The sequence below is a fragment of the Papio anubis genome, chromosome 1, assembly GCF_008728515.1.
Source record: "Papio anubis isolate 15944 chromosome 1, Panubis1.0, whole genome shotgun sequence".
NCBI classification, from domain to species: domain Eukaryota; kingdom Metazoa; phylum Chordata; class Mammalia; order Primates; family Cercopithecidae; genus Papio; species Papio anubis.
The window spans coordinates 136949039-136961745 of record NC_044976.1 but is presented as its reverse complement, the minus strand read 5'-3'; the positions used below and the strand labels follow the sequence as shown (position 1 = coordinate 136961745).

Sequence of the window (12707 nt, the reverse complement as noted above, 5' to 3'; positions counted from 1 at the left end):
CCAACAAACATTTGAAAAAAACCTCAACATTACTAATCATTAGAGAAACGCAAACCAAAACTACAATGAGATACCATCTCACACTAATCAGAATGGCTATTGTTAAAAAGTCAAAAAATAGATGCTGGTGAGGTTGTGGAGAAAAGGGAACATTTATATACTGCTACACTGCTGGTGGGAGTGTAAATCAGTTTAACATTGTGGAAGATAGTGTGGTGATTCCTCAAAGACCTAGAGGCAGAAATACCATTTGATCCAGCAATCCCATTGCTGGGTACATACTCAAAAAATATAAATCATTCTATTATAAAGATACATGCACACATGTATATTCATTGCAGTACTATTCACAATAGCAAAGACATGAAATCAACACAAATGCCCATCAATAATAGAGTGGATAAAGAAAATGTGGTATGCATACATCATGGAATACTATGAAGCCATAAAAAGAATGAGATCATGTCCTTTGCAGGGACACAGATGGATCTGGAAGCCGTTACCCTCAGCAAACTAATGCAGGAACAAAAAAACAAACACCATATGTTCTCACTTATAAATGGGAGCTGAATGATGAGAACACACAGACACATGGGATGGAAGGGTGGCAGGAACAACACACACTGGGGCCTGTTGCATGGGTGGACGCAGGGAGAGCATCAGGAAGAATAGCTAATGGGTGCTGGGCTTAATACCTAGGTGATGGGATGATCTGTGCAGCAAAGCAGCATGGCACACCTTTACCTATGTAACAAGCCTGCACATCCTGCACATGTACCCTTGAACTTAAAATAAAAGCTGATGAAAAAAAAAAAACTTGATAATGGTACCTCCTGGCAATATGACTTCTATCTTCATCACTCCAGAAAATGACTGTTGACAGATATAATATAGTTTACAGATCTTTTAAAATGATGGCCACTCACTTTTAAAAATGATTACTCAGTTTTTCTAGAGAAAAATCAAAGAAACAAACAAAAACACACCTTTCTTCCTCTTTAGCTTCCATGACAACTCTAATTTTTTTTTCTTTTTTGGCCACTCTTTTTCAGTCCTTTTCTTTTGCCTATTCCTTAGCTGTTCATGTTGCTTGAGGTCTTTCCTTGTCCCTCTTCTCTTATTCTACACATGCTGATAGGGGAAATTTTATCACTCCCCTGGCTCCAACCACACTTCTCAAAATAACTGCCAATTTTTGTTTTATTGACATCACAACTTCCTAGTTTTCTCTCTCTCTTATGAGACCCAGAAAAACAATAATTAGCTCTAGCAAATATACATGTAGTAGGCAGAATAATGGTTCTCTACAAAGTCATTTCCTAATTCCCAGAACCTGTGAATATGTCACCTTAAATGGCAAAAGGGACTTTTCAGATAGAATTGAATTAAGAAAATTGAGCTAGAGAGATTATTCTGGATTATCTGGGTGGGTCAAATGCGTATCCATAAAACACATGTAATCATAAAACTGGGTAACTTTTTCTACCTGTGAACAGAGGGAGCTAGGACTACTGAAGAAAAGTCAGAGAGATGCACATTGCTGACTTTGAAAATGGAGGAATGGGCTGTGAGCCAAGGAATGCCAATGGCCTCTGGAAGCTGAAAAGGCAAAGAAACAGATTTTCCCCAAGAGCCTCTAGAAAGGAACACAGCTTTGCTGACACCTTGATCTTAGCCCACGGAGACCTGTCAGTTGGCCTTCTAACCTACTGAACTATAAGATAATAAAGCTGTGTTATTTTAAGCCACCAAGTTTTTTGTAACTTTTTAATAACAACAGTAGAAAACTAATGCAATACAATATAGTGACATGCTTAAGAAAACAGTTCTACTTTCATTTAAAATTATAAAGATTTTCAAAACTATAGTGAAGTTGAAGGAATTATACAATGAATACTTATATATTCACCACCTACATTCTACAATTAACTTTTTGCTATATTTGTTATGAATCTACTCATCTTATGCATTTCAAAGTAAGCTACAGATACCAGTACACTTCATAACGATTTATTTTCCAAATCGTTGCTTTCTTGGCAATGTAGCCACAAACTAAATACTTATACAGGCATACCTTTTTGTATTGTGCTTCATTTTATTGCACTTTACACATACTGCATTTTTTTTTCAAATTGAAGATTTCTGGCAACCCTGCATTGAGCAAGTCTATCAGTGTCATTTTTCCAATAGTATGTGTTCACTTCATGTCTCTGCATCACATTTTGGTAATTCTCAGAATATTTCCAACCTTTTCATTATTATATCTGTTATGGTGATCTGTGATTAATGATCTTGGATGTTACTATTGTAATTGTTTGGAAGGACCACAAATGATGCCCATATAAGACAGCAAACTTAATCGATAAATGCTCTTTGTGTCTTATCTTCTTCACCAAATAGCCATTCCCCCATCTCTCTCCTTCTTCTTGGGTTTCCCTAATCCCTGAGACACAATAATATTGAATTTAGGCCAACTAATAACCTTACAAAGGCCTCTAAGTGTTCAAGTAAAAAGAAGTGTCGCACATCCTTCTCTTCTCTTAAAATTAAAAGTTACAGATGATTAAGCTTAATGAGGAAGGCATGCCAAAAGCCAAAACAGGCTGAAAGCTAGACCTCTTCTGTCAAACAGTCAAGTTGTGGATGCAAAGGAAAAATTAAAAGTGCTACTCCTGTGAACACACTAATGGTAAGAAAGCAAAACAGCCTTATTGCTGATATGGAGAAAATTTTAGTGGTCTGAATAGAAGATCAAACCAGCCATAATATTTCCTTAAGACAAAGCCTAATCCAGAGCAAGGCTCTAACTCTTTTGAATTCTGTGAAGACTGAGAGACATAAGGAACACTGCAGAAGAAAAGTTTGAAGCTAGCAGAAGTTGGCTCATGAGGTTTACAGAAAGAAGCTGTCTCAGTAACATAAAAGTGCAAAGGTAAGTAGCAAGTGCTGATGTGGAAGCTGCAGTAAGTTATCCAGAAGACCTAGGTTAACATAACTGATGAAAGTGGATACACTGAACAACAGATTTTCAAGGTAGATGAGATAGCCTTCTGTTGGAAGAAGAGGCCATCCAAGACTTTTGTAGTTGGAGAGCAGTCTATACCTGGCTTCAAAGCTTCAAATGACAGGCTGATTCCTTGTTAGAGGCTAATGCAGCCTGTGACTCTAAATTGAAGCCAATGCTCACTTACTGTTTTGAAAATCCTAGGACCCTTAAGAATTATGCTTAATCTACTCTGCCCGTGCTCTATAAATGGAACAACAAGGCCTGTATGACGGCATATCTGTTTTCAGCATGGTTTACTGAATATTTTAAGCCCACTGTTGGGACCTACTTTTCAGAAAAAAAGATTTCTTTCAAAATATTACTGCTCACTAACAACACATCCAGTCGCCCAAGAGTTCTGATGGAGATGTACAAGGAGATTAACGTTGTTTTCGTGCCTGATAACAAAATATCCATTCTGTAGCCCATGGGTCAAGTAGTACTTTTGACTTTCAAGTCATTATTTAAGAAATACATTTCATAAGGCTATAGCTTCCATAGATAGTGATTCCTCTGATGGGTCTAGGCAAAGTAAATAGAAAACCTTCTGGAAAGCATTCACCATCCTAGATGCCATTAAGAACATTCATGATTCATAGAAGAAGGTCAAAATAGCCACATTAGTGGGACTTTGAAAGAAGTTGATTCCAACTCTCATGGATGACTATAAGGGGTTCAACACTTCAGTGGAAGTAACTGTAGATGTGGTGGAAATAGCAAGAGAACTAGAATTAAAAGTGGAGCCTGAAGATAATGACGGAATTGCTGCAATCTCATGACAAAACTTGAATGGAAGACAAGTTGCCTCTTATGGATAAGCAAAGAAAGTTGTTTCTTGAGACAGAATCTACTCCTAATGAAGTTGCTGTGAACATTATTGAAATGACAAAACAGGATTTAGTATAGTATGTAAACTTAGTTGATAAAGCAGTGGCAGAGTCTGAGAGAACTGATTCCAATTTCGAAAGAATTTCCATTGTGGGTGAAGTGCTAGCAGAAAGCATCACACGCTACAAAGAAATCTTTTGGGAAAGGAAGAGTCAAGCCATGTGGCAAACTTCATTATTATCTAATTTTAAGAAATTGCCACAGTCATCCTAACCTTTAGCAACCACCACCCTGATCAGTCAGCAACCATCAAAATCTAGGTAATACCCTCCAACGGCAAAAAAATTATGACTTGTTGAAGGCTCAGATGATTGTTAGCATTTTTTAGTAACAAAGCATTTTTAATTAAGGCATGCACATTTTTTAGACATAACGTTATTGTACAGTTAACAGACTACAGGAGGCCAGGCATGGTGGCTCACTCCTGTAATCCTAGCACTTTGGGAGGCTGAGGTGGGCAAGTCATCTGAGGTCAGGAGTTCAAGACCAGCCTGGCCACCATTGTAAAACCCCATCTCTACTAAAAATACAAAAATTAGCCAGGCATGGCGGTGCACACCTGTAGTCCCAGCTAATCAGGAGGCTGAGGCAGCAGAATCACTTGAACCTGGGAGGCGGAGGTTGCAGTGAGCTGAGATTGTACCACTGCATTCCAGCCTGGGTGACAGGAAAAAAAACAAAAAACAAAAAAACACAGACTACAGGATAGTGTAAACATAACTTTTATATGCCCTAGGGAAAAAAATTCATGTGACTCACTTTATTGGAACAGCCTCTTTATTACAATGGTCTGAAATTGAACCTGCAATATCTCCAAGGTGTCCCTGTATACATACATCAAGGCAGCATTAACTTACCACAGTAAGTACCACTTGTCCTGGATGAGATAACACCCATTGGGAAAACGTCCGGCAGTTCCAGTCTTCAATCCCTTGACTTAAAAATCTATAAATTAAGCAATTTATTTATGTTATTTATACCTAATCATTGATCGTGGCCATTTAATGACCAAGCATAACAATGTCACAGGGGAGTTTTCCTTTAAGATCTTTGATTTCTTTGTTCTAATGTAGAAATCAGACCAAATAAAGGTAACAGAGCCTTAATTCAAGCATAATCCATATTCCTTAAATACCTTTTTGAGTTTATCTGCACTTTTCTAATAAGACCACTGAGTTTCTGAGATGGTAAAAATGTACACAGAGAGATGACACATATTAGCTCTGAATTGCTAGTAGTATTTATGACAAAATCTATATTTGAAATAATTTCTACAAAATGGAATACTTGGCTGAAACTACCAGATGAGTTTTAACAGTAAAGCCCTGTATTTAGTTTTTAAAATTAATTATAATGGACAGAATAGGATTCATGAAAAATATCCAGACAATTTTATTTAAGACAACAGTATATGCACCAACAGTATATAGGTTTCAATGTTGTCATTTTTTTCCATGTGGAGTTTTAAGTTTCCTTATAGTCAAATCGGTCAATGATATATATATTTTTAAATCATTGACACTATATCTCTTAGAAATTCTCAACACTAAATTTCATTTTATTTTCTTCTAATTTGGCTTTCTTTTTTATGTATCACTCTAAAATTCATTTAGAATATATATGAATATTTGAAATGAGGTACTGAACCTTTTAATTTTTGTTATGCTTGCAAATGCTATTTTTGTTTTCTTATTTATCATTACTGATGAGGAGAAATATGTCTATAACAACTTTTTATACATTTCAAAGCAGTATCAGTGGGAAATGTCTCTTCCATCAATTACAAATGATTTTTTATTTTATTTAATACCTTTGGCACTTAATTTTATTTTTAAACACTTTTTGTTGGCAGTTCCATGAAAAATCCTTATGACTTTTATTCATAACTTTTTTTGTCACATTGTTATACATATCTCAAACAACATATAGTTACATTTCTCTTTTGACAAAATATTTTAATGAAGATCTTACTGCACACTTGCACTGATATAAGTATATGGAATATTTAAAATGTGCTGACCTAGAGGCACAGTACAGTGTCACAAGTAGTTTGTGACCTCGAGGAGAACTGGGAAGGAACTTCATGCACTGAAAGGCAAGTTACTCACAGACTAGGTCCTTCCACATGCCCTGCTTGTCATCTGCAACCACAGCATATAGGTTGTTGTAGTCAGAAACTAGTATTTGCTTTTAGAAGAGGGACACACCAGTACAAATATGAAAAGATAACTAAGAATGACCAGATATTTTAGAAAAACTAGTACCATCAAAAAGAACACAAGTCCCTAGCCCCAAACTAAAGTAAAGCAGTACTAACTTTAAAATAAAAGGAGAGGGAAGAAAACTTTAAAATAATTACTTCATCAATTCTAAGACAGAAATTTTTTTCTACATTTTAATCTTTATGAAATCAGAAAACATCTTACAGTTAATGTCTGACAATCACTCAGCCAGGTGAGAACTATGACTTAGGAGTATAAAAATCTTCTATTGATGTTTTCTGGTAAGATAAAGTACTGCCAGTGATCTGTTACATTTGATGAATGTACCTGTACATTCTCTTTAGAAAAAAAAATATTTATTTATTATTTATTTATTTATTTGAGATGGAGTCTTGCTCTGTCACCCAGGCTGGAGTGCAGTGGCACAATCTCAGCTCACTGCAACCTCCGCCTCCTGGGTTTAAGGGATTCTCCTGCCTCAGCCCCCTAAGTAGCTGGGACTACAGGTGTCCATCACCGTGCCAGGCTAAATTTTGTATTTTTAGTAGAGACAGGGTTTCACCATGTTGGCCAGACTCATCTCAAACTCCTGACCTCAGGGGATCCACCCACCTCGGCCTCCCAAAGAAAGAGGTAAATTCTATCACTTGTGACAACATAGATAACCCTGGAGGACATTATGCATGCTAAGTGAAATAAGCCAGGCCAAGAAAGACGAATATTGTATGATCTCATTTACATGTAAAATCTAAAAAACATTCTCTATTCACAGAAGTAGAGAGTAGAATGGTGTTAATCAGAGGGTTAAAGTGGGGAGGGGTGAAGAAAGGGGAGAAGTTAGTCTAAGGATACAAAGTTTCAGTTAGACTAGGAATAAATTTTAGTGATCTACTGCACAGCAGGTCACTATAGTTAATAATAATGTATTGTATGTTTTGCAATAGCTAAAAGTAAACTTGAAATGTTTTCATCACAGAAAATAAGGATGTGAGGTGATGAGTATATTAATTAGCTTGAATCAATCATTTTACATTGTATATATGTATCAAAACAACATGTATCAAAACAGCACAATGTATGCCATAATAGATACAATTGTTATTTCTCAATTACAAATTAAGAGTACATTAAATCTCTTTAAAACTCCGCAAACTACGAATAGAATGAAATATCTTTAGTTTGATGAGGTGTATATTCCAGAAACCTATGCATTATGGTCAAACACTAGAAGCTTTTCCAATAAATTAAGAAAAAAAAAGGAATATGTCAGTTGTACTTTTCAATGTTAAATAAAATTTGCATCTAAAACAACATGAAAAATGGCATTTTAAAAAGAATTGCAAAGGAAGAGATAGGACTATCATTATCAGGAAATGATGTAATTGTCTAACCAGAAAAATCCCAGGACAATTGAAAAACTGCTTGTCTTTTTTACTTAAATGCCTAGATTCATTTTTTCAGGGTTTCTTGCCTACAGAAGTCTCTCTTTACATACAAGATAACTCTGGTTGTTATCACATCACCCCAGGGATAAGTTTGAAACTGCATTTGCAAAAATTGTAACTTAGGAAATTATGACAGTGAAAGAGATCAGACGCAACTAACTTCATCTTGCTTCTAACCCTTAAACTGTCCTTGTTCATTCCTGGGTGTAGGCCGAACCAATCTTGGGAAGGAATTTAGTTGACAATTTGACTCAAACAAAACCGGCAATAGCCCTTTCCTGAAGACTCCTGTCTTGCCTAGGGACCAGTCTGCCTTCGTAGGACTAACAAATTATCTACAAGATTAGAAATTATGGTTTAGGGGTCATGCAGCCTCGTGCTGCAAGAGTCTGAACCTCCCAAAATTGTTCCCGAGAATAATATCACTATTGTAAAACCTAAGATCAGTGCTTGAGATATTTTGCAGACCTTGCACTTGATGGATCAGCTGACACTACCCAGTCCAGTAATCTGGCTCAACCAGTTCTGGGCTCCCATCCAGGAACAGAAGACAGCAAGAAAAGCTCACTTTGACCCCCCTAGGACTCCATCTTCAACCTGACCAATCAGCACTCCCCACTTCCGGAGCCCCTACCTGCCAAATTATCCTTAAAAACTCTGATCCCCGAATTCTCTGGAAGACTGATTTGATTAATAATAAGACTCCGGTCTCCTACACAGCTGGCTCTGTGTGAATTACTCTTTCTCCATTGCAATTCCCCTGTCTTGATAAATTGGCTCCGTGCAGGCAGCAAGCAAGGTGAACCCACTGGGTGGTTACAAGAGTTGAGGAAAAGGAGAGCCAGAATGGTTATTTATGTAAGTAAATAATAATCTTCTCTGCTCTAGAAACCTTGTATTGGCCTTCAGAATAATATTAACAACTATAGATATGAAAACCTAAAAGTCAATAGCCTTTCTACAACCAACAATGAATAATTAGAAATACAATATAACAGTTCTAGTCAAGTTAGTTTTAAAAGTTCACACTCTGAGGTTTTTTTCCTTCATTCTAAACAGATGCAATGATAGACTTAAATATGAAAAGGAGAATGTTAGAAAGACTAAACCAAGTAAACAATCCTAGGAAGTAAAAGTAGAACCAAAACGCAAAGTGGAGAGGTGTGCTGAAATGGGAGCCCTACTGAGCAGAGTTCAGATCCTGAACAGTTTCCTGATACAGCTGAATCACAATGTACACAACAGCCATCTGAAGGATGTCCATGTAAACACTCTCAAACTGACAGTTACACTGTAAAAGCGATTATTTTCCGTTTAGTCATCATGTGCCATCATCATTATATAGATATATATAATATATAATTTTAGGATTTGAAAATTGTACTTACTTTTTTAGCACATCGAACATGCTTTTTTCTACATTTACCAGCCACTGTTCTACAGCGCTTCTTACACGAATTTTCCTAAAATTAGTTTCAAAAGTAATATCATGAAGAATTATTTTTTAATTCATGTTTCAGTCCTTTGGCAAGCCTGTAGACTAAATTTTCTATATGCTTTAATAATATTCATGGGCCAAAGGACTACTACTGCCTTTTGGTTTTTCTAGATCTTAATTTAGAAAACTATGCAGAAAACATATGAACATGCTTTAGGAAATTCTGATATCAAAATCATGAATTTACACAATAAATAAGTTTCATGTAAAAGGGTATTTACAAGATAAACAAACTGTGTTATAAACAGTTTTGGATTCCTCACTGGAATTTTGTTTTGTTTTGTTTTGTTTTTTTGAGAGAGAGAGTCTTGTTCTGTCGCCCAGGCTGGAGTGCAATGGTGCCATCTTGGGTCACTGTAACCTCCGCCTCCTGGGTTCAAATGATTCTCCTGCCTCAGCCCCCCAAGTAGCTGGGATTACAGGCTCCTGCCACCATGCTCAGCTAATTTTTGTATTTTTAGTAGAGATGGGGTTTCACCATGTTAGTCAGGCTGGTCTCAAATTCCTGACCTCAGGTAATTCACCTGCCTCAGCCTCCCAAAGTGTTGGGATTACAGGCGTGAGCCACCGCACCCGGCCTTCCTCACTGGATCTTTTAAACAGCAGGGTCGGAATAGGGATTTTGGTAGATAAGAAGGGTTGGGCACAGCATTTTTTAAAAAAATCAACTTACATCAGGACCACTTGCCAAAGGTTAGAGAGCCCTTGCTCGGGCTGGCAAATTGAATTAGTGTAATGGAAGGACCTAGTTTGTCTTTATTGCCTGGGAGCAGACCATAATGAAACCAGAGATCAGCAGAAGCAGTAGTGGGAGTTGCATCAACAACTCCAAATAGCAAATTTTCTTCTTATCTATATTCATATAATAAAACCAAAAAGGGGGAAAGCACTAAAAAGAGAGTAGGAAACTTAAGGCAGAATTTAATGACAGAATCAAACATAAGCACAAATTAGAATGCACCCGGGAGTTTGAAGACTACTTTCTCAACCTTTAATTAGAGCAAAGGTGAGATTATGTATTGTAAGGAATATGGAAAGGCAAAAGTATATATACATAAGGATATAATCTTTGAAGAAATAGTTTGCTTAGCGCACTTTTATAATATATCAAAAATTTCAAAGCAGAGATTTTAAATAATGAGGTTGTATAGCATCTAAACAGTTTGTAACATTTATCATACTTTGGCAGCACGAGACCTTCCCCTTCAGCAGATATTAGCATTTTTACAGCAGGAGGGCCAATGTCTTGTTTCCATATCAATAATTGTTTTACATTTCCAAAACATTTCACAAGATGAGGCTGTGAACCAGAAACAAATGTCAGTAATATTATGGAATTGTGATCTGAATATCGCTAATATAATATTGCTGAGCAGAGAAATATGTTATTACCTGTACAGACTCAGGATTTCTGCTATCAGCTAGAATATCAAGAAGTTCAGCATTGCTAAGAAAGTAAAATCTTGGGAAAATTAATCTTTTAACTTCAAGGTAATCCTGTCCAGAATCAAAAGAAATGCAATTCAGAATATATATTTAATCATGATATGAATTACATCCTCATTTTGACCTACACTTATAAACGAAAGTCACAATATTAATTATAGTATATATGGTAGTATCAGTCAAAATAACATTCCATGCTTAACGAAAGTGATACTTAAATTGCTAAAAAAAAAAAAAAAAAGTTTAATAAAGCTAAACTAAAACAAATGAAGCTACAACCCAAATAAACAAGAAAACCCCACCGTTAGACACACATATACCATTTTATTCTTGATCAATAATAAAGTATTGTATTTTGGTTTTATCAACATTGCTTTCCCATACTTCCGACTTTCTGCTCTTATTTCCCTATAGGTGGAGTTATCACTTTATAGACGAAGTTACCATATCACAGATTACATTCACTGTACAGAGAATTTCTACATTTCTCACTCCTTTCTACAACTCAGAGACATTAACACCAGTCTCAATCCTTCCCTTCTTTTCAGAGGAAGAGATACCCATTAACTTATGCCAGACTAAGATACTCTTGATTTATTTATTACTCTCTTGTAACTTCAATCTCTCCCTTGCAATAGGCCTCCCCCTAAATTTCTCTCATTATAACAATATAAGAAACCCTCCATCTCCTTTTGTTCTCCTATAGCTACTGTCTACTTGCTTGTCTTCTCTCCACGAAGTTCTTGAAAAGAACTTGTGAAGTCAGATTGTTTGTATCTCTCAGTCATCTTGTGTTCTGCCACCTGGCCCTGACTATTACCAAATTTACTGGGAGCTTTTCAGTCCTTGTGTTACGTGGTATTTCCATAGCATTTGATTCTGTTGACTCTGTCCTTCATTTTGACTTCTGAAATTTCACTCTCTTTCACCCCTCAGCTACATCTTATTATTTTCCATCAAAAGTCCCTCTTTGACCCATACATCTTAATGCTGACATCTGTTGAGTTCCAACCCCATCACTTTTCCTACTCATTATGCTCTTCTTGAGCTATTTGATACAGACATACTTGCTCTTCAGCTCAGATTACTTCTCTCTGCCCTGGATCTACATACCCAATTGCTAATTGAAGATGTTCACTTGAATGTCCCATAAGTATTAGATTTTCAGTATGAACCAAACATATCTAGGCATAACCCGGGACCTCTTTCTTTTATTCTCTACTTCCTATCTGATGCTCCAAGCTCTACCTTCTTTCATCTTCCTCATGGCCTTACTTTAGCCTCCAGTATTTCTAGTCTTTTAACTGATTTTTAAACATCTATTCTCATTGTCCCCAATCCACTCTATGCTTCTTTCCAGAGAGATATTTCTGATTTAATTATTTCACTCTCTTATTTAAAATTCTTCAGTGGCTATCATAAAAGTAAAAACTCATTGTGATATTCAAGGCCCTTCACCCTCTGTCCTCTGCTTGACTGGAGAATCTCATCTTTCACCACTTTCCCATTTGCAACCTGTTTTATCTGTACCATTCTGCTTACAAATCCAGAATGTGCCATACCCGCTCATGGCTCCATGTCTTTGTACTTTTTACCTTTGCCTAAAATACTCTTCCCAGCTACCCATCCTCCTCTAATCTAACTCTTTCACCTATCTAACACCTACATTTCTTTCAAGACCAAGGCCAGTTATCATTGCTCCCAGGCTGGGTTAATTTGTACTCTTTGATATGGCCATACCATCCAACCCATCATAGCATACATCACATTGTAATATCTCCTTACTTTTTTTGTCTCCTAAAATAGATTTTGAGTTCTGTAATAGTAGGGAATACTTCTTTCATCTTTGTAGTACCAGCACATAGCAGCAGTGCCTGATACAAAATGGTGCTCAATACATGAATAAATGGAAAGCTATTGGTTTGTAATGATCCTCAGTAATAGTCTAAAGATGTGCTAGAAATATCTGGAAGGCTTATCTCAATGATGATTTGGTAAACCGGCTTTTATTAACCAGAATCAATCTGGCTGTAGCCCCTTATGCTTGTTCCAGAGTGCAGATTTCAATAAAAGAGGGCCTATATGGGCAGAAAATTTTGTATAGGCTGTGATTGCCTATAGTTGTTTAAGAGGGCTCATCACAACCACTGTTACTTGTGTTC

General features: G+C 36.5%; 1 protein-coding gene across 1 annotated transcript in view; it reads right to left on the bottom strand.

The window, feature by feature from the left end:
- Nucleotides 1–12707, bottom strand: part of LOC116270319 (dynein heavy chain 6, axonemal-like) — a 58956-nt gene that overhangs the window by 14691 nt on the left and 31558 nt on the right. The window contains exons 7-10 of the mRNA XM_031655385.1: nucleotides 10492–10596; nucleotides 10281–10399; nucleotides 8990–9064; nucleotides 4792–4879 (exon numbers count right to left, since the gene is read on the bottom strand). Coding sequence (XP_031511245.1) covers nucleotides 4792–4879; nucleotides 8990–9064; nucleotides 10281–10399; nucleotides 10492–10596 — 387 coding nt within the window. The remainder of the gene's footprint in view (nucleotides 1–4791; nucleotides 4880–8989; nucleotides 9065–10280; nucleotides 10400–10491; nucleotides 10597–12707) is intronic.